The 24,025-nt window shown below is 35.7% G+C and overlaps 1 protein-coding gene across 1 annotated transcript in view; it reads right to left on the bottom strand.

The window, feature by feature from the left end:
* Nucleotides 1-24,025, bottom strand: part of PPP1R9A (protein phosphatase 1 regulatory subunit 9A) — a 300,931-nt gene that overhangs the window by 111,348 nt on the left and 165,558 nt on the right. Inside the window, exons 3-4 of the mRNA XM_012811566.2 lie at nt 22,154-22,286; nt 13,631-13,751 (exon numbers count right to left, since the gene is read on the bottom strand). Coding sequence (XP_012667020.1) covers nt 13,631-13,751; nt 22,154-22,286 — 254 coding nt within the window. The remainder of the gene's footprint in view (nt 1-13,630; nt 13,752-22,153; nt 22,287-24,025) is intronic.

Genomic DNA, 24,025 nt, shown 5'->3' with positions numbered 1-24,025 from the left:
GCCTTAGCCGGTTGAGCTATAGGCGCTGAGCCAGTAAATATAATCTTTATGGAAAAAAGTAAAGAGATTTCTGAACAAACTAAAAATAGAACTCCCATTGGATCTGGTAATACCACTACTGGGTAATTATCCAGAGGAAAGGAAATCAGTACATCAAAGGCACATCTGCATTTAAAACATGTTTACTCCAGTGCTATTCACAATTGCAAAGATACAGAATCCACCTAAGTTTCTATTAACATACACAGGGACAAAGAAAATGAGGTATGTATAAACAATGGAATGCTACTTGGCCAAAATAATAAAATCAAGTCATTTTCATCAAGGTAAATGATACTGGAAATGGTTATGTTAAGTGAAATAAGTCAGGCCAAGAAAGAGAAATATCACATGTTCTCACTCATACACGGAAGCTAAAAAAATATTGTTCTCATTAAGGTAGAGAATAGAATGATAGATAACAAAAGACTACGAAGGGTGTACGGGTGGGAAGTGGATGGAGAGGCTGGTTAAAGGATATAAACATAGAAGGTACAAGTTTCTACGTCTGATAGCAGAATAGAGTGACTACAGTTAACAATGATACATTGAATATTTCAAAATAGCTAGAAGAGAGGACTGGAAATGTTCCCAACATGTAGAAATGATAAATACTTGGGGTGGTAGATATACTAAATATAAAACACCTGGCTATTTTTTGGTTGCAGCTGTCATTATTGTTTGGCGGGCCGGGCTGGATTCGAACCTGCCACCTTAGGTGTATGTGGCTGGCGCCTTAGCCACTTGAGCCACAAGCGCCGAGCCTTTATTCTCATTTCTTATGAACAGAAAACATCTCTCCATTCATTTGTGTGTTTTTAATTTCTTTCATCAATATTTTATAATTTTCAGTGTACAGAGCTTTGCAACTCCTCTATGAAATTTATTCTTGTGCTTTATTCTTTTTGGATGCTATTCTTCATTTCTTGATAGCATGCTGTCAGTATATAAAACACAGCTAATACATAGATGGTGATTTTGTATCCTGCAACTTTGCTGAATGTGTGTGTTATTTCTAAAAGATTTTTGAAGGAGTCGTTAGAGTTTTCAAACAGAGACAATTTTACTTCTTCCTTTCTAATTTGGATATCTTTTGTTTCTTTTTCTTGTCTAATTGTCAGCCGAGGACTTCCAGTACTAAGCTGTGAAGTGGCAAGAGTGGGCATCTATCTGTATCTTGTTCCTGATCTTAGAGGGAGTGTTTCCAGCTTTTCAGCATTGAATATCACATTATCTGTGGGGTTGTCATAGACAGCTTTTGTTGTGTTGAGATACATTCCAGTATGGAAAGTAGTACAGAGTTTCCTTGAAAAAATAAAAATAGAACCACCACATGATCCAGCAATCCCACTTCTGGGAATATATCCAAAGGAAATAAAATCACTATTTTGAATCACTATTTCTCATATCCATTGCAGCAGCATTACTCACAATAGCAAGATATGGAAACAACCTAAGTATTGAAGGATGAATGGATAAATATACATATATATATATACTCACATTATATATAATATATATATGTACTAACATATACATATACATACACACAGAGAGAAATGTTATTCAGCTTGAATAAAAAAGGAAATCCTGCCATTTGGGACATCACATATGCATTTGGAGGATAATAGGCTAAGTGAAATAAGCTAGACTCAAAAGACAAATACCATGTGATCTCATTTATATACGGAATCTCAAAAATAAAAACTCACAGGAGCAGAGAGTAGCAACTGGTTACGAGAGGTCAGGAGATGTGAAAAATGGGAAGACAGTGAACCAAGAGCAGAAACTTTCATTTATAAGATGAATAAATTCTGGAGAACCAATGTACAGCATGGTGACTATAGTTAAAAATAATTACTATGTACTTTGTAATTCACTCTGAAAGGAGACCTTAAGTATTCTCACAATACAAGAAATGAACTATGTGAGGTGACAGATATGTTGCATTAATTAGCTTGATTGAGGCAATCATTTCATAACAATACCTCAATTATTAAGGTATAATTTGTCAATTATACTTCAATCATAGAAAATAATAGAAAATAAAAGTTGAAAAAGGATTTAGGATAGGGAATGGAAGTAGGAAATGTCACATAAGATATCAGCAAACTCACATGATCAGACCTGCCTTAACCAGAAACGCCAGGTAATAATGAATGAGCTCATAGACTCCTACAAAGCCAGCAATCTTTTTCATAGGGTCCTCTGCTGGGGACTTCATAAAGAGGACAACTGAATATTAAGATTTCGGCATTAGTGGTAAGTGGGGTGAATACCAATAAATCCACCTCTAACATCTTTCTAACAAAAATACTATTGTTTGGCTTAGAAATACCCTAAGGCATAGTTCTTCAAAGTATGGTACTCCAACCACCTGTATCAGAATCACCTAGATACTTGTTTAAATCAGATATACAATTCCCACTCTAAAAGAAGATCCCATCAATCTATATTTTACTATGTATCTTCATTGATTCTTGTTCAGTCTAAAGTCTGAAATCTATGGACCTATGATGTCTAAGAGGTTTTAATTAGGAAAAGGGGAAAAATAGTCATCTTTTAGCAAGATGGTGGTTAGCCAGCCAAGGACTAAATACACAAGAGAAACCCAGAGATAATACTTGAAAATCACAGACAACACTGGAAAGCTAAGCAACAAAAATGAAGATATGATGGTTCATTAGAGACTAGTACTATAAAAGAACAAAAAAACAAAAAAACAAAAAACAGAAAACAATGTGTCCAGAGCTGTACCTTAGAATCACCCAGGCAACTATATAAAATACAGATGCCTTGGCCTATCCTAATTTGCTGCACTGAAAGTCAGGACAGAGGGCCAATGCCTAAGTCCCCAGAGAATGCCTCAAGATATTTGGGAATACTCCATAGCTCAGAAGTCCTACAGAAGACTCCTCTGCTCCTAAATTCATTCTACATAGTTCTGTTAGTACAAAATAATGAACGTGAATTAAATCATTGGATAGGGAAGATGAAATGATTATAAAAGACAGATACATAATATATGTCAAATACATAATGCATTTAAAATGCATGCTGAAAACATAATGATATCATTTTTATCCCTTGATACATACCTCCCAGTAAGTTACACAGGCTGAGGTCAATATTGTTTCACAGATACTACTGTAAAGCTTCCTCTAACACATCTCATCATGATTAGCCTTATGTGTTCCTAAAATCTAGTCTGCAAATCAATCCTTAAAAAATTAATCTTGTCCACATAATAAACTGTTATACTTATAGCCAACTGATTTTTGACAAGGGTGCCAAGACCATTTAATGGAAAAAGACTGGTCTTTTCAACAAGTGGTGCTGATAAAGTGAATACCCACAGGGAAAAGAATAAGTTAGATCACTTCCTCACACCATAAGCAAAAGTAACTAAACAGAATAGACCTAAATGTAAGAGCTAAAACTATACAATGCTCAGAAGAAAATAAATGAGTAAATCTTTATGACCTCAGATTAGGCAAAGCTTTAGAAATTATATCAAAATACGAGTGACAAAACAAAAACTAGATAAATTAGAGTTCATCAAAATTAAATTATTTTGTGCTTCCAAGGAAACCAGCAAGAAAGTAAAAGGACAATTTACAGATTAGAAGAACATATTTACATATCATATATCAGACAACTGATAAGGGGTTTGTATCTAGAATATGGCAAAGACCTCTTATAACTCACTAATAAAAAGATAATCCAATTTGAAAATGGGCAAGAATCTGAAAAGGCATTTCTCTGAAGAGGATATAAAAATGGCCAATAAACACATGAAATTGTTTAAGAAAATTCTTACGATTATTAGCCACCAATGAAATGCAAGTTAAAACCAAAATATAACACCTCTTTATACCTACTTAGAGGGTGACGATCAAAAAGACAGGTAATAAGTGTCTGTGAGGATGAAGAGATATTGGAACCCTCATACACTACCTGTGGGTATGTGCAATAATGCAACTGCTTTAGAAAACATTCTGGTGCCTCCTCAAAAGGTTAAGCAGAGAGTTATTATATGACCCAGAAATTCTACTTCTAATTATGAGAGAAATGAAAATATTTTCACACAAAAAACTAGTACATGAATATTCACAGCAGCATTATTCACACAGCCAAAAGTGAAAAATGCAAAGATCCATTACATGATATCAGAGTGAATGAACAAAATATGATATGCCCATTTAATGGAATATTATTTGTCAATGAAATTAATTATGTACCAATAAATGCTATAACATGGATGACCATTTTTCTTTTGGGGGTAATTCTAAAATTGATTGTGATGCTGGCCATGTAACTTGAGTATTAGAAAAAACTATTGCATTATACATTTACTAAATAAGTAAACTATATGGTATGTGAATCGTATCTCAATAAAGATGTTTAAGCTCTAAGAGAAAAATTTGATACAAAATACCACGAGCTTCATCATTCCAATAAAATATATCTCTATTCATTTAACTTAGCTTTTCAAGTTTCTTCAGCATTGGATCTTGACCTAATTCTCACATTTTAATTATACATTATCATTTGTGAAATTTAAACTTTAATGATCTATGCCTCCATCAGCCTTTACCCCACCTTATTTTACTATGTATAAGACTGGACTACTTCACCCAAATAAGCAAAAATATTGCTCATTAAGTTACTATGGCGAGTTCATTATAATTAATTATAATAGGCTAAATATTAATTAGTGGATTAAATATTATAGCAGATGAACAATTCTCACATATAGCTTCTCTCTGCCTTTGTCCCACTTCATTCATACGGGTAGAGACGTACAGCCTCAATTTTCCCACAGAGCAGGTCCAGAATCATTTTCCTTTTGTCAATTACTCTTCCCAGAAATTTAGAAAAGCATGCTTTGATTATTGAAACTTTATGTTAGGTCTTAAAAAATCAGATAAGGGCAGTGTTCTAACTTTGTTCTTTTTCAGAATTATTATTCTAAATCTTTACATTTCTATATGCATTTTAGAACCAGCTTGTGAATTTCATTTTTTTCTTTTGGCCGGGGCTGGGTTTGAATCCACCACCTCCGGCATATGGGGCTGGCACCCTACTCCTTTGAGCGACAGGCACCACCCCCAGCTTGTGAATTTCTATCAACAAAAAAAAAGCCTGTTGGAATTTTGATAGGAATTTCTTGGAACCTACAGATGAATATGGGATCACCTGATATCTTAAAATCGTTGAGCCTGTGTTTTATAAACACTGTGTATATTTTCATTAATTTGCCTTCCAAATATCAGAGTACCATCAACCTCCAACCCCTAATTTCAATTCAATATATTTTTTTATTTTTTACTCACATTAACTAAAAACTATAAGGCAAGCCAAACCCTGAAAAGACTTGCATATTTTACAAAACGCTGCCCATAAATCCCTACCCTACTTCTGAAAAGCCTTCTCTGGAAGGTCCCAGTCAAATGGTAACTTTTCTTTGAGAGGTGATTATAATCCAGCAGCAGCATTTGAGAAGGCAGACATTTTTGTAGAAGGCAAAAGTTTAGTACTAAATAAAAGATCAAAAATCTTAACAACAGGCTTTAAAATAAAATACATGTAGCAAGGTAGCATTTACTGGGGAAGAAAAAAAAAATAGCAAAATACGCTGGACATTGCCAACAGACGGAACGATCTGAAATGAAAGGAAACTAAGGTGATGACTGCGTTAATGGGCAAGAATAAAGGAAGAACAAACTAGGACAAATAAGTCTCTGAAAATAAGTGTCCTTGTCAGAGTGATGCCAATAGAATGCGATGAAACAAGTATAACTGAAGGAACTAAGTGCTCTAATCAAAAGAAAGATAGCAAAAGTGCTGGAAAAACATAAGTGGGGAAAATAATATGCTGTCCACATTGATTTGATCGATCCATTCAGTCAGTAACCCAGCAAAGTGATTTGATCCTGCCTATAATACAAGGACGGGTAGAGATACTGATATACAATTTCAGTAAGGTATGGTGCCTGTTTGAGAATACCATCCACATCCACATCCACAAACATTTATATATACATACATACATGTGCATGTAAAGGGCATACGTGGGTAGGTACGTTTTAGGGATTGAAATCCTTGGGAATATCATAAACTAAACCAAACAAAACATGGAAGGAAATTCACCAGTCGAATTTTAACAATGGGCAACTAACTCTATATGATGTTATAACATGAGGGGTTTTTTCTTCTTTACATTTCTCTATATGTTCCAAATTTTTAACCATGAACATGTATTACCTTTATGAGTTTAAAATGCCGTCACACATACTAACTTGAAAATTGATGATGGCACTTTATGGCTGGGTATTGAAATAGTCTGAAAAGTTTTCCTTTAGACTGAAGCATTCGTTATAGTCATCTGCTCTTTGTTAAACATGCACATTGGCATAATCATAAAATAACAAGACTAATGGTTCAGACTCAAGGATCTATAATCTATAACTCAAAGCCAAAGGGTAGTTTTTCAAAAGGGGTGTGGGAATTAATACACACAATTTTGAGCACTTTTTATATTTCAACAGAAATTTTACAATCCCCATCATATACAATTAAATATGCAAAAACTAACACAAAATTTACAGTATTTCCTTATTTTCTTCATGCATTTATATAAACACACTTATGTTTACGTACACCCTTGTGCCCCAAAATGGGGGGAATATCTGCAAAAAGTACCAAAAGACAAAAAAAGTCACCAACCTAAAATTTCATACAGAGAAAACCCTTAAAAAAAAAAAAAAGGCCAGGTGCAGGGACTCACGCCTGTAATTCTAGCACTCTGGGAGGCCAAGGTTGATGGATTCCTTAAGCTCAGTAGTTCAAGACCAACCTGAGCAAGAGTGAGATCCATCTCTCTACTAAAAATAGAAAACTTATCCAGGGATCATAGTAGGCATCCACAGTCCCAGATACTTGAGAGGCAGAGGCAAGAGGGTCACTTGAGCCTGGAAGTTTGAGGTTGCAATGAATAAAGATGATAACATGGCACTCTCCCCAGGTGACAGAGTGAGACATGTTTCAAAAAAAAAAAAAATTTGGAAAAACAACATTTTTGGATATTACCAGAAGACCCAATGGCTCACACGTGTAATTCTAGTGCTTTGGGAGGCTAAGACAGGTGGATTGCTTGAGCTCAGGAGTTCAAGAACAGTCTAAGCAAAAGCAAGACCCTATTTCTATTAAAAATAGAAAATAAAACAAAACAAACTAGCCAGGCATTGTAGCAGGAGCCTACAGTCCCAGCTACTCAGGAGGCTGAAGTAGGAGAATGACTTGAACCCAGGAGTTTGAGGTTTCTGTGAGCTATGATGCCACAGCACTCTAATTGTGGTGACAGAGTGAGACTCTCTCAAAGAAATAATAAAATAAAATAAAAGTGTTAAAGGAAATGCTCCAGGGAGAAGGAACATGATGGTATAAGGAAATATGGACTGAGCTCCAAAAGGAATGAAGAGCACCAGAAGTGCTCACCAAGAAGACAGAAGAGCTTCAAGCTATAAAGCACTTCACGCAATAGAAACAGCGACAATATTTGGTTTGATTATTTTTCCACGAAAACAATATTTATTTTAAATTTCTCATTTCAAAAAAATGAGAAAAAAAATCTCAAAAGCTGATATACAATAAAAAAAAAAAAGAAAAGAAAAACCATCTTTAAATTTTAAAAAGGAAGGAGGGAGGGAGGGAGGGAGGAGAGTTCTATGGAGTTTGCTATTTGAGGGGCTTTTCAATTTATCTTTCTATGGAGCTCAAGTTTATTCCTACCACAGATGACATTATAACCCACTCATTCATAAGCCAGTAGTAAACTGAACATGCAAATGGATTATCATGGTAGGGACCCACTTTGCTTGCATCTCTTGCCCTGTGAGATACAACTTTCAGATGCAATCTCACAGAATAGTAAATGTTAGCTATAATTAAAAGCACAGAAAAGACAAGAGATGATTCCTGGTGGTAAAAATGACACAGACAGAGGTCTGTATCAGACAGCCCCACAGTACAAAGAGTAGTCAGTTCTATGAACAATCTTGACTTTCCAAAAATTTTCCAGAGTAGCAGAGGAAATAGCCTGTTTCCCCTGGAAATACTGTCGACTGGAATGGAATTTATGGGAATGTACCTGGCTAGGTTGTAAAGCCTTCTCATCCTGGCCAATTCCTCAATAGTTTCCATGTGCTTATAATAAACCAAAGTGTGCAGCACCACGGCCCAAGAGCCTCACTGTGATAGTGCTGAGACTCCCTGATTCTTAATCTAAAAACCAGAATCAGTGGGCATAACGCTAATGAAAATACATAAGCTGGACTAGTCTAGGTTTTGTTTAATGTTACTGGATAGTTATTTATTGACACGATGTTTCTGGGAAGGGAAAAAAAAACTAAACCCTACCTCACAGGGCTTACAACAACAAAGCAACCAAAGATGAATGACTGGGAGACCAGCTGGAGCAACATTAATGAACTTGGGTCAACAGAGATCTTCCCTAAAAGTGAGATAGTGACGTTTTCAATGTATATGAAAATTCATCTCAAAGCCATAATAATCCAACAAGCAAAATATTTAATCAGAAGAGCGACATGAGTGTGTGTACTAAGAGGAAACCATCAACTAAGGGATTGTGACAGACTCAATTAAAACAGCAGTGTCCATACAGGGTTCATCTAGGCTGGAGGGTAACTCAGAGCAGGAATGGATCCTTAGAGAGGGTGAATTTGCTACAGGATAAGCATAAGAATAGAACTGTTTGTCTGCTTTATATGTTGCTATTACTCCCAAAGATGGTCAAAAACAATTAAAATCATGAGAACCAATACTTGAATGCCCCAAAATGGGGGAAATATCTTAAATTTTAAAAATTTAAAATTATATACTACCTTAATTTCCTATCTGATACCTCTTCTAAAAAACAGAAAATGATAGTGCTTTAAAATGATGATGAATCAGCCTGAGCAAGAACAAGACCTTGTCTCTACTGAAAACTAAACAATTAGCTCCTAAGTATCACGAGAATGGAAAAGTAAGTATTCAATGTACTCAATACTGATATGAAACAAGTAGTGAACAACTACATGCCCATATGAGAGAAAAACACAATTAAATTCAAGTAGCAGGGAGGAGGGAGACAGGACTGGGGGGAGGGTTTGGGAAGCTCTCACCTAATGGGCGCAGTGTAGGGCTATAAGGCACATCTCCTAGGTGAAGGGTTCAACTACAACTTAGATTTAACCTAACAATGCAAACAATGTAACATAATTGTTTGTACTCTTATATTAATCTGGAATTAAGAAAAAAAAAATAGCCAGGAGTTGTGGTGCATGCCTGTGATCTCTGCTATGCAGGAAACTGAAGCAGGAGAATGACTTGAACCCAGGAGTTTGAGGTTGCTGTGAACAGAGTGAGACTCTGTCTCCAAAAAAAAAGAAAAGAAAAGAAAAGAAAGGAAAAGGAAAGGAAAGGAGAAAAGAAAAGAAAAGTCAAGATAAACAAAAGTTTGAGAAACAAAAACAGGAACCAAAATTAGCAGACCCCCAATGCGCGTGTGATTTGCCATCTTAGAACTGCATCATTAATGGCCTTTGTTCTACAACTTGGCATTTTGAATTCTGTTATTTTAAAACTAATTTTGTTTCATGGAATCAGCAAAGAGGATTGGAGAATCACTAGTGTGTGAAAGTGTCCTGTGTGCCATCCTAAAAGATATAATAATATTTTACTAAAAATTTAAAGCTGAAGGTGGAAATGGCTATCACGTCTTTGAGCGACATTACAAGCTACTCTGTAGGAGTCAGAGTAGCACAAATACAAAAAGAAACAAAGAAAGTTAGGCTCAAGAAAATGTTTCGAAAGTGGTCAAAGCACTGCTTATTAAGCACTCTCTATGCTTAAGGCATCATATGAGAAAACAGAGACATGAAAAGCTTGACAAAAGAAAATTTAGGAAGTACGACATAATATCAAAGAATAAGGATACTCGAAACTTTTTAACTACCCTGGATAAATCAGGAGGTAAGTACCCATGGCAAATCTTTAAAAGTGCCCAAAATATGGTGAGAGTTTATGAGCCATTTAGAAGTAAAAACATCACAATGAAAAAAAGGCTTCTTATGTGGGGGCAGGAAGGTAGGAGAAAAGGGAGGGGGAAAAACTTTCTATACTATATATTTTTGCTTATTTAACATTACTTGAGGGAAGTAGGACTAAATCCAAAATTGATCCGAGTTAAGTTTTCTTAAACAGGAAGTGTTACCAAATTATAGCAAGCTAGAAACCTATAACACAGAATCTTATCCTTTTAAAGCTAACAGGAACTATTACAGAGAACATCTAACCCAGAACCTCAGTAACTAAGGTCTGAAGTAGAACCTCCCCAGAGTACCTTATCAATTTAGTTGTGATTGAAAAACTACATAGAGCCGTATATATTTACTATGCAAATGAGCACACTAGTAATGATGGTAATAATAATAATATAATAATTTAAAAGCTATTAAAACCGTCATAGGTCAAATTATGAGACCACTTATTTTCCCATCCACATATGAACACTCAATTTCTTACACTTATTTTCTCAGTTTCTCATCCACACACACACTTAATTTCTTACACATGTAAAATAAAACGCACGAATTTTAAGATCTCTATAGTCCCTCCAACCACCAAAATTTTATGATTCTGTACATACATTGTTCACCTTTCAATAGTTTTTCACAAAACTTCCCCCATAATCACTATTTTTTACTAAATTTCAAACTGGTTGAACATACACAAACAGAAATGTGAAAGGTTCCTTATTTACATAAGCTTACTGAGTACTTACAATAACCTTGCAACATAGATAACGTGAAAATTAAATAATTTGTCCAATATCCCATAGCTGCTAAGTAGAGTGAATGAAGTGAAAACTTCTGGCTGGGCAGCACCTGTAGCTCAGGGCCTAGGGTACGGCCACATACCCTGGGGCTGGCGGGTTCCAACATGGCCCTGGCCTGCCAAACAACAACAACAACAACAAAAATAGCTGGGTATTGTCGTGGGCACCAGCTACTTGGGAGGCTGAGGCAAGAGAATCTCTTAAGCCCCAGAGTCTGAGGTTGCTGTGAGCTGTGACACCACAGCACTCTACCCAGGGTGACAGCTGAGAGACTCTATCTCAAAAAAAAAAAAAACTTGTGGCTGCATGTCCTTGAAGATTCTACTCATTTCATCACATTAAGTTACTTCTCTGACTATATTCACGGAGGCATTTATTAAGCGCCTATTATGACAGCAGCAAGGTTAGTATGCTAGGTAAACATTCTTTTACAAGGAGGAAATACACACTGGGACTGATGCCACAAAGTTCTAAGGCTGTATAAATAACAAAACTATGCAAGATAAAAAAAAGTCAGTAAATAGGTTAATAGAAAATAAACCTAATTTAAAAATGAATGAGAGAAAAATAAATAGGTCTGGAAAATTTCCCAGCTTTTTGTTTTTTAATCAAGTTGCATTTTGGTTTGGCTTTGTGGCCAATTCACTTAACAGAGAAGGTTCATAATAATTTAGTATTGTTTGAATGTTAACTACAAACATTATTTCCTATCACTTTAAAATCCCTCAAAATTTTTCATCAAATTAATGACAAATAAGGTAGATTTTACAGGAAATTTTAGCTCCCTTGGAAGAAAGATGCTAAATTAATAATGGGAAATACTACTACCATTGTGTAATTCATTAAAAGAGCAAAGAGGTTATTTTCTTAACTACTCTGAAAAGGAGGAAGACTGCTAATAAATTACTTTCAAACGAAATATTCCTATCCCATTTTCTTTAAGTGTGACATATGTAGTCAGCTGAACATTCACTCAAAAGGTTCATTTCAAATCTTCTCTGTGCAAAGTACCGCACTAAGTATATCTTTTATAGTAATACCAGCGACAGGAACACAAACAAGTCTCCTGACTAACATGTCCCCAGTCTCATGGGAAAGAAAATACAGAAAGTGCAATTTTCTATTTATACAAATCAATTTAGTTCTCCTTCAGAACCATCCAGTGTGTGTGTGTGTGAGACAGAGTCTTACTATATCAACCTTGGAAGAGTGCTGTGACATCACAGCTCACAGCTACCTCAAACTCTTAAGCAATTCTCTTGCCTCAGCCTCCCAAGTAGCTGAAACTACAGGTGCCCGCCACAACACCCAGTTATTTTTGTTGTTATTGTAGTTATCATTGTTGTTTAGGACGCCCGGGCTGGGTTCAAACCCACCAGCCCAGGTGTATGTGGCTAACGCCCTAACCACAGGGCTATAGGTGCTGAGCCTTCAATGTGTTTTTAGCAGCACCAAAGAAATAATACTGCTATGAGTCTCACCAGATTCAAAAATTATTTTTAACATGCTTTATTATTTTCTGCTAAGATTGATAAATATATATTCAAACAGTGAAAAAAATCCAAGCTACTCATTCAATGTTCTTTAAGAAAAAAAAAAAGGGATGATATTTCTTTAAATTTGGCGGTCATATTTTTGGGTCTACTTTTATTTCTGTTCCCAACTGCTATGGTTTGAATGTATCCCCCCAAAATTCTTGTGTTGAAAACTTGATCCTGAAGGCAACAGTGATGAGAGGTGAGATCTTTAAGAGGTGATTAACGTTGCTATCATGGAAATGGACGCACTATCTCCAGAGTGGGTTTACGAGGAAAGTGAACTTGACATCCTCTTGCTCTCTCACGAGCAGTCTCTTGCCTTTCTGCCTTCTGCCATGGGATGACATAGCAAGACCCTCACCGGTTGCAGCACCTTGATGCTGGACTTCCCACCCTCCAGAATAAATTTCTGTTTATTATGTGTTATCCAGTCTCAGGTATTCTGTAAGATGCTAACCTCTGTCTCTATCCTCAACCTGATACATCAGGAGCCTAGTATATGGATTAATCAAACTCTGTAAAGATGCATGTAACTAGAGATGGTGAAAGCCAACACACTAAACAATGATGTGCTCTGCGGTTCATCAGAATTATACCCAAGATGGATATTTAAATGCAGAGGGCAGACCCTTCTAGAGATTTTAATTGTACAAGTTTAGGTGATACTGAAGAACCTGTGTTTTTAGATAAACACATTTGGAAAAACACTAATCTCTAGAATTACCATCAGTGCAGTATGAGAATTCCTAATCTATCTTCTATCTCTATTTTTTCAAAAATGCTGGAACGATTATTTATTTCAACATTTCTGAAATGAAACTACCTACTGACTCCCCCAGTCCATGGGCTTTAATCACATACATAGTCATGTTTCTGCCCTCTTCCGCTACACAGATACATGGATGGGAAAAGGCAGGTATGGATAGATAGATCCACTCAGCCATTTATCTAATATGTATTAAAGAAAGCATATATTCTGCCTTTTTTTATATGAGAAAGTAATTTCAGTGTTTTAACAATTTCTACATCTGAGAAACACTTTGAAAATTCTGCTCAAAAAAAAAAAAAAAAAGAAGATAGCTACCACTAAAAGAATTTGAAAAACTAATTCCCTAAGATTTTAAGTTATTAACAACAATGGTTAGTTTACCTGCCATCCCGTTCAGCAGCACCACCTTCTGTCACTGTCTTGACAAATATTCCCAGCTTTTCAAGTCCAGCATCTGCTCCAACACCCATTCCAATAATACTTATACCAAGACCATCCTCATCTATGACAAAGAAAACAAACAGAATAACCTGTTTTACTTTGATTTCTCATATTTATTTTATTCGTATTGTTTCTCTGGTATAAATAGTACACAATTAGCTGGTAAGGCTTATTTGCTGCTTCTAATTTTGAGCTTCTCTGTGGATAGGACGTATGATATGTTTGCTTTAAGATGTTTTTATAAGCTAGGGAATAAGGGTATCTAATAAGATCCTCCAAAAGACTCATGAGTTTAGTCTCATTTTAATACTATAGTTGGTAACTTATTGTATTCTCAAGAAAAGGAAACAATTTGGTTACTGAGTAATTAATCCATTTTACCAGATTCCCAAAATAATCCCATGAATTAATTTGAGCATAAAAGCCCTCAAATTAAAATACATAAATAATTTTAAAGAAATGTGCTCAAAATATATCTGGAACTTCTCCTTTATTCAGATAGTTTTCTCTTTAACTTGCCCATTCCCTTAATAAGATAGCACAAAGTACTCAAAGACACATACTATTACATAAGCAAATATACTTATCAACAGCTCCAATATATACATATGTGCACACAGATTTGGTGTTTTATCCCTTCCTATTTGCTTTACACAAATAAGATTACATCTACATCACTCCGCAGCTTACTTTTAAAATCCAATGATATCAACTTGCACAGCTCTAAGTCAGGGGTGTCCAACCTGTGGCCCATGGGCCACATGCTAATTTCATGGGGATGATTTTTGCTTATCTGTGATGTTAGATATCATGAAAAGTATGCAGGGGCTTTCTTTTCACCAGTCAGCATTCGTCAGTGTTTGTGTATTTAAAATGCAGCCCAAGACAACTCTTATTCTTCCAGCATGCAGCAGAGGAAAGGAAAGGTTGGACACCCCTGCCTTAGAGCTGGGTCTCAGTCATTTCTAACGGCTGCAGCATTTCATGGTGAGATGGTATCATCATGTATTCCCCTCCCCGCCCATTCTTCTATGCACAGGTACTCACTTTTGTTTCCATTTTATTGGTCTTATGAACAGTAGTTTCTTGAAGTTCACTTACCAATCGTGTTATTCATATTTCCATTTTTCCTTTCTGTGAATATATTCAGTTTAACATCAACAAAGTAAGACACACAACTTTGTGTACCATATGTTTTGGTTGACATTCAAGGTTATTTTCTGATGGCCTCAAACTCTTTGCAATCATGGTTTAACAGCATAAAAAAATAAATACTAGCTAATCAACAGTGATGGATTATTAAGGAAAACCTGCCCACATACTCAACAGAATGCTTGATGCTTATAAAAGACATGTTAGCAATAACCTTTACTAAGTATTCTTAATTAGTATTCTTTTGAAGAGGGTTCATCCCTTTAATTATTACTTGTGATCAACATCTCCTTTAAATATTTCTAAGCCTAATTCACAATCCTACATCTTCATTTTATATATGTTTAAAAAAAATGTCACTTGGCAAAAATCTGAGTTGTTTGCTCAGTTGTCTGTTAAAGGATTTGTTACAGTATTTCTCCTGGATGAGTTTTCTGATGTGAACCCCAGCTGAAGGTATTACCACAATGATTCAACACCTAAGTATCCCTCCAGTATTAGAACTTTACTGTTGACTTATGGATGAGTGATCACTAAAGACTCCCCTCACTCGCTATGTTTAGAATGTCTGCATACACGTGATTTCTCATATTTATTTTATTCAAATTGTTTCTCTGGTATAAATATTCTGATGTTCATCAAGACAACTTATCTAGCTACAAGTTTTCCTAGATACATTACAGTCAGAGTTCTTCCCCAGAATGAGTTTCTTGTGCACGTAAAGGGATTGACACAGGCTGAAGGCTCTTTGACACTGGTTGTACGTACAGGATTTCTTCTTCCCCACATGAATTATTTTTTGTGGATGAAGTTTAGCTGATGGCTGAATTCTCGTTTACTTTCATCACATTCATAGGGTTTCTCTAGAGTGTGAATTCGTTCGTATTGATAAGGGATGAATGACTACTGAAAATCCTTTCCATGGTATTTACATCCATATAAATTTTCCCCACGGTGCGCTGACCTCGTGTTGTCTAAGAATGATCTCTGTAGCCTCTTCCACACTGAATAATTCCATAGGGTTTCTCTCCTGCATGAAATCTCTGGTGTATAGACTTATGAGCGTCCAGGCTGAATTCTCGTTCATATTCCTTATATTTATCGGATTTCTCTTCATTAGAATTATCATTTATCAAGCCAACATGGAGCTGTAAGTGCCACTTCCACACGCTCGTCACATCCGAAGAGCGCCTTCTCAAATGTGAAATATCTGCACTACCACGACAGATAGTTTCTTCCTGAAACTATCCTACGTGAAAATTACTTCTTAGTTTTTAAAATCTATTTTCTCTGCCTGGACTCAGATCTTAGTAAAATTCTCTTTCTTCCCTATTCCTTTCATAGCTTTAACTGGAACATTACATTTGGGTTTAGCTGAAAACCCAAATGTGGAAAAGAGTGTTAACGTAAGCCATCCTCAATTCTAATGCAAAAGACCTATTCATATCAGGGCAAGGGGATCACTGCAGCGCAAGCAATACAGGAGCAGTACAATTGCCCCACACAGACCAGGGGGCCGATGTGCTGGAGCATTACACTTCTGCACAGCTTCCTCTGTCATGTGTCATATGTGACATATATGGGGGAAGTTCAAGGCTGCAGACTTGAAGGCCACAGACATCTTGTGGCTGCACTGTCAAAAACCTAGCAGCCAGACCGAGTACAGTGGCTCACACCTGTAATCCTAGCACTCTGGGAGGCTAAGGCAGGTGGATTGCTTGAGCTCAGGAGTTGGAGGCCAGCCTGAGCAAGAGACCCCCCCCCGCCCCATTCCATCTCTACTAAAAATAGAAAAACTGAGGCAAGAGGATGGCTGGAGCCCAAGAGCTTTAGGTTGCTGTGGGCTATGACGTCACACACAACACTCTACTCAGGGCATCAGAGTCTCCAAGAAAATAAAAAACAAAACAAAACAAAACCCTAGCAGCCGGCCTGTCTTCCTCTGCACGCATTCCTAGGGATAGGCACAAAGCACCAGTGGGCAGCACAGCGTGAAAAGATGGGGAAGTCAGCGAGGCAGCGTTGTTACGGAAGATGCTGTGTGCTGCACCGTACTCCGGAGCTCAAAGATTATTTCCTCACAGGAAAGGAGCCTTGTTGGTTTTACATTCCCCTCGGTGCCAGTGAGACTTCGGCCTGTAATTCCAGCATGTGGCTCATTAGGTTTCCTCTTCAGTAAATTGCTACTTTTTCTACTAAGTTTTACCTGTACTTTTCCTGATAATTTTCAAAATGTCTCAGCATAGTATAGATATAAACTCTATATCATCTATAATACAGCTCCCTTCTCCCCTACAAGCCAAATTTATCACTTACCTATTAACTTTGTTCTACACAATTTTCTTTAAAATTATAAGTGACGGAATTGGTTCATCTTTTCTAACCTCTGGTTTCCCATTCAAATGGGTTAAGCCCATCCTCCCACAAACACAGATGATCTATATAGCTGTATCCATTTTCTTTTATTCTTTTATTATTATTTTATTTTATTATTATTTTATTTTATTATTTTATTTTATTATTATTTTATTTTATTTCTTTATTATTTTTTTCTTTTTTCCTATTTAATTGTTTAACCCATGTAGAGTTAGTTTTTATATATGATGTAATGAAGGTGTCTAACTTTATATTCTTCCAGATAAATGCTCGGTTATGCTCAGTTAAGCATGCTGTTACTTCTAGGCAGAAACATCATGCGTCCAATATATACTACATTTCACGCATGCTAACATCTTCCACTGGAATTTCTATTTTGTTCCACTGGTAGATTTCTATGTGAATACTACTTGTTCTGATCATACAAGCTTTATTTTATATTCAGATATTTGATAAAGTAAGTCCTTCAAATTCTTTTTCATTCTTTTCCCTTTAGGACTCTATTTCTCCACATCAAATACAGTGTTACTTTTTGAAGTTCTCTCCCCAACCCAACAGGGTGGGCAGTTCTATTTGAACTGTGCCAAACTTATCTATTAATTTACAAAGAGACTTTTTAATATCAGTCTCTAGTCTAGTCTTCTTGTCTTAGAATATGGTGTAGCTTGCAATTTGCTTACACATCTTTCTTTCTTTTTTTTTTTTTTTGCAGTTTTTTTTTTTTTTTTTTGACTGGGGCTGATTTTGAACCCACCACCTCTGGCATATGGGGCCAGTGCCCTAGTCCTTTGAGCCACAGGTGCTGCCCCATGCTTACACGTCTTTCAAAAATATTTTATTATTTTATATAGATAAATTCTATGGTTTTTCAGTAACAAAGATAAAAGTATTTTGTTGTTTTGGTGCTACTGTACAGGAAATGGTTTTCCCATTTTCATTTCTAGGTTTTTAATGTGAATATAGAGAAAAAAGACTATGTTTTATTAAATGTAAACTGGATATGACCTCCTCCTTCACAAATTATCTTGCCAATTCTAGTATTTTAAAATTAGAACCAATGGCATTATAGATACGGGCATAGATATGTCAAAAAAAGGTGATGCTTTACACGTTTTACTTTCTGTTATTTAATCATTTCATTTAAAGGGCATTCTGATTTTGAATTCTTGTTTTAATCGAAATATCTGCACTATTTACCTAATTTCAAAGTAGAATTCTCTGCTGGTATTATGATCTACATTATGTGTAATATTTAGGCAGTTTCCATCATGTGCTAATTTATAGAGTTCTTATTCCAAGTGGCTAAATGTTATCAAATCGATATGTTTTCATGATTATAGGTTTTTCTTTTAAATCTTATGGGGATAAATTTCCTAATAATAAACCATCTGTATCCTTATACTTTAAATGCTATTTGGTCTTAATGCCTGTTTCTCTTTAAATATTTCTATATTTGACATTTTATTTTATTTAGAATTTTAAAACATACATATAAAATTCACAAGAGCAGTTTTTTTGTAGTTTTTGGTATAAACAGTTATATGTTCCTTTGATGGAATACATTATCTATAATATAAAATGGTATAAATAACACTGGTTTTACGTATTCTTTAAAAGTACAACAGAACCATTTGGTTCTGATGACTTTTAAATTTTTATCTTACAAATAAAAATTCACAATTCTAGTTCCTTCTAGGGCCATTAGTCTACTTTGCTTGAGTTGATTTTGATAATTCATATTTTGTTGGGGAATAATAAATTATTTCTAGGTATTGACTTTTTTACCAAAGAAATTCAGTGGCTGACTATTCTCTTAGACTGTGTATTTGTATACATTTGCTCTCCATTATCAACTTGGATGTATTTGCTTTCAATCTTCCTCAGCCACTACTGTGAATGTTTGATACATTTTATGGACCTACCTATGAAATAAAAAAGCTTCACATTAACTTATTTTACTGTTTTCTCTGTCATTAATATTATTTTTTATTTATACTATTCTCTCAAATCCCACTTCATTTGATTTATTTTGTTTGCTTTTCCTGAGTCTCAAGACAAGTGCTTTTTCCTTTCCTTTTGTTTTCTTTTAAAGAAAGAAATTAAGGAGTTAAGTTTTCTCCTGAGTAAGGCTTTTGCTGTGTGATAAAAATGTTTTTAAGTGTAATCCTTTCTATGATGGTATAGAATACTAGTTTTAATTTTCTGTCTGCTCAAACATCTGCCTAGGAATGGATTACGCAACTTCCAAATTCTCTTGATTTTTAATGAAGCTTTTGAAATTTCTCCATAGGATAAGATTTTTTCACTTTAAATATAGCTTTAAAAGAAGATGATTACCTTAGTCCACTCCTCTATATCCTTGTTTTATTTATAGATCTGTCTAGTTCTGAAAGAAATGTGTTGGAATCTCTAAAAATTCTATTTCATTTGTTTATCGTCTTGTCTAACTTCCCTAACATTCAGTATGAAGTGCAGCATTCATGCAAAAGAGTATGTATAGCAGTAGTTGTCTACAGGCATTATGTTTAAAGAATAAAAATAAATTAAGGACACAGAACATCAGCCACACTACAAAAGTCCACTACGTACCCCTCCCTGATATCATACCTGTTTCCTTGGTGACAGTTATTCTAAATATTGTGTTAATCATTCTCTCCTTCACTACTGCTTTTTAAAAAACTAATTTGTCTATTTCTAAACAATATGCTGTTTAATTATCTTTTGTTCTGAAATTTTAAGTGAATGGGATTCTCCTTCTGTGATTTGCCATTTCTGTTTTCCCTTTACGTCACGTTTGTGACTATCACACAGACTGCAGCATGAACGGTGGCTCATTCACTTTTACGGTTGAGTAATCGTTCAGTACATAGATGTGCTGCAATCTATACATTCTTTTTACAACTGATGAATATTTGGATTGCTCTCATTTTTTGCTATTAAGAGCAATGCAATGGCCCAGCTAAGAGTGGCTTTTACATTTTACATTTTTAAAACATAAGCATAACTCTTCATTTCACTTTACCCACAAATGAAAGTGCCTTAACGGGAGTAAGCAGTCAGTCATGCTTAGTGTGGTAAGACTGGTATTTTTCATATCTTTTGTATCTAAGCAATACTGTGTTTAATACTTATATCACTTTCTGTTCTATTTTCCTCACCTTTGCTATTTTGAACAAATATTTGCTCTTTGTTTTATTTCCTTCCTGCTAATTGGGACGTAAATCACTCTCATCAGCAAATTTCTTCCCTTGACCAGGATAGGTAAATGCTCTCTGGAATGGGCAGAGGATTCATGGATCATCATCTTTTTTGCCCTCAGTGGCATATGAAATTACACCTAGATCGTCTAGCTTCTCTGTTGCAAATAAAAAGTCTAGTGCAAGTCTAATTATTTTGCCTTTGTAAGTATTTTAGTTGTTTGATTTGTATTTTTGTCTGGTATTTTTGATTTTCTCTTTACCTTTGAACACTTGAATTTTTTCCCAAGTTATGCCTAAATATGGGATCAGTTTGGGCTTTTTTAGCCTTCTCACTCACAACTGGATAAGCCCTTCCGAACATGAGGCTCAGGTCTTTTTTTCAGCTCAAGAAAGTTTTCGTCTGGTATTATGATTTGATATGTCCCTCTTCCTTGGTCTTCTCTCCTTCTGTTGCCTACAACATAAATATTGAGGCTCCTTCCTCATTTGTCCTGGAATTTTGCTCTGTCATTTGAGAATCAGTTTGGGACATTTCTTACACCTGATGTTATAGGTCACCAATTTGATTTGCAGCAATAATCAATCCTTTTCTCTTCAATTCCCCTAGTGAAGTTTTTTAATTGAAAATCAAAGAATGTATTGTTGCTGCTAATTTAAGAATCCCTTTCTGAAAACCATATTGAATACCCGTGGATCTTTTTTGTTTGTTTGTTTGAGACGATCTCACTTTGATGCTCTATGTAGAATGCCAGGGCATCACAGCTCACAGCAATCTCAAACTCTTGGGCTCACGTGATCCTCTCGCCTCAGCCCCCCCAATAGCTAGGACTACAGGTGTCTGCCACAAGATCCAGCTAATTTTTCTATTTTTAGTAAAGATGGGGTCTTGCTCTTGCTCAGTCAGGTCTCCAGCTCCAAAGCTCAAGCAATTCACCGCCTACGGCTCCCAAAGGGCTAGGATTACAGGCATGAGCCACCAAGCCTGGCCTCTTGGGTGGGTTTTTGTTTTTTTCTTTCTTTATTGTTATTCGAGTTATCAATTGTTTGTTCTACCTTTTTCTAAAGCTCTATCAGGTGTGATATTTCTCTTTCTAGTCAGGGTCAGGCTTTAGTCCTTGGTGCCTATCTTCCATGGTGATAAACATAGCAGGCTCTAGTCCCCGGGGTCAGCAGTTACTGCAGCAGGCAGGCTGTCATTCCAGAGAAAGACATTAGGAGGAAGCCCTCTGCTCCCTCTTCTTCCTCATCTTTGTGCTTCTCCCCTCAGATGGGAGAGGATGGAGCCCTACTATTTAAATCTTCCTTGATTTCACAGCCTTCAATCCATGTGTCCATCTTCCACATTCCAAGACTTTTCTCCACCAAAACACAATCACCTGTCCCTGCGCTCTCACTTATGCCAGCTTTCTTGTCTGGGCTCTCAGGCGCACCAGCCCTCTCCAGGAATACCAACGAAGCCTCACTCATACCTCCCTGTTCCTAACTACCCTCCCAGCCAGCTAAACAGGGTGGGTTTCATTTGGGAGTGGGAAGAATAAGGGAGACTTTCAATCCCACCCTATGCCCAGAATCTATATGACATTATTTTTCAAATCATAAATAAGTCCCTCTGTGAGAATTAAAGTTTTATCTAGCCTTAGAAAAAAGGCTACACTTTGGAAAAATAATTCTATATTATTAACATAGCCAAATAAGGATACATCTACTTATCATATTCACTGTGGCACTCACGAACCTTTCTCCAGTTCCACTGGGAACAGGTCCAGCTTTTCAACACGCTTTTCAAGTTCGTACTCAGCTGAAGCAGCCACGGGATCAACGTCATCATTTCTCCTGTCATACTCTTCATTGGAGTAAGTGCTGAAAACCTGTAGTAAAAAGCCAAAAAGAAGGTGATAATACAGAAGAGAGGGCTTCCTTAATTAAAAAGAAAATCTGGTAGGTACCCAGAACGATGTAAGTTAAAACATTTGTGGGACGAACTGCTTCGTAACAAATATTTTGTATTCAAAATCAATTGGGATGTTAAGAAAATGAAAACTGAATCATTATAAAAATAACTTACCATTTTAAAAAACGTACGAATTATTCTACCATATGTAATAATTTAAGAGAAAACTGTGGCCACAGAATACATTATTTGAATAGCAATATTCATCACCTTTTATAAAATCAGAATACACCATGTTAGCTGCAAGGCCCTGCTCTTTCCTCATAAAACATCTTCAAGCTGCCTAAGCAAACACCCACACTGAACCTGTTTTATGGTATGACCTATACTAGCCGGGAGGCTGTAGTGTGTCAATACTGTAATGATATTTCAATCAGAGAATCACTGAACCTAGTCTATGTTAAAGTGTTCTCATCTGTCATTCCTCATTTTATTTGCATACAGATTTCAATTAAATTTTCATTGAACCCTTCCAGAGATGACTATCACAATACTGCTCAAGAGCTACAAAACAAATAGGATATTGACAGCTCTTTATTTCCTAGCTAAATCATTCAGAACCACTGAACGTGGCCTTCAGATGCAGCCTTAAGAAACTTAATAGTCCTTTTATTTCTGCAGAAGTATCTGTTTTATTTGAAAGGACAGTGAAGTACTTATCCAATTCCTCTCTTAGTATGCTAAGGAAAATGTAAAAGAATGAAATGTATAATTCATCAAGTCAAATTAACAGTATAAAAACTGATATTTTCAATTAAATTCAGCAATTATTAAGCATCTCTAGACCTTGCCTGAAGACACTTTGTTCCCCCTCCTAAAAAACTCTTAAAACCTAGTAGTTTTTAAATATATGTAAACAGTTCTAATAAAAACAGAAAGCAGAACAGAAGGTCAAAGATTAAAGAAATCATGTTTATTTCCTACAGAGCGAAGCTGCTAGTCCAGGTATGCTTTGCACTCATATTATTGAAAAACTAGCAATTCTGGTATTCCACATATGGCAACCCACAAACCAAGACTATATTTTATGTTGCCTATATAGATAGGCAACTCTATACTCTATAATAGATATAGTATGTTTCCCGAAGGAATTTTCTTCCTCAAAATCATGTCATTGGTAGAGTTAGCACCTGGAGTGGATACTGTTTTTCCTCCTGACTTTCAGTTTGTTTTCATAGCCATGTGGATCCTCATCTGTTCTCTCCAGCGTTTCTCCATGATAGTCCACAATACTGCATCAAAATGCACATTTCTACACCATAGGGTTTGTACTTTTATTTGTCTTTGTATAGAATATGTTTCCTGTGCCCCCTCCATAGACCCATTAATATTTTTCTTAAATTATCAGACTTATGACTTTCTCTTAAGACAGGTTTTTAAATTTTTTTACTTCCTACATATTTTTTTCACTCAAAAAAAAAAAATGCATAGCGTACCAACTCGATACCTGGCATTTTGCTACACACTGCAGAAGGCACAGTCTCAAGTACCTCACAGTTTAGGAAGGACCCAAAACTCAAAATAATTATAATATAATGGGATAACTGTTGCAATAGAAGAAAATAATGAGTAATTTTTTATTTGCCTGAGAAGGGGAAGAAATTTTTTGTTTCTTTTCTTTCATTCTTTCTTTTCTTTTCTTTTTTTTTTTTTTTT

Source organism: Otolemur garnettii, unplaced genomic scaffold (genome assembly GCF_000181295.1).
Source record: "Otolemur garnettii isolate 467f Iridium unplaced genomic scaffold, OtoGar3 scaffold00005, whole genome shotgun sequence".
NCBI lineage: Eukaryota > Metazoa > Chordata > Mammalia > Primates > Galagidae > Otolemur > Otolemur garnettii.
This window is presented reverse-complemented; position numbering and strand designations above follow the sequence as displayed.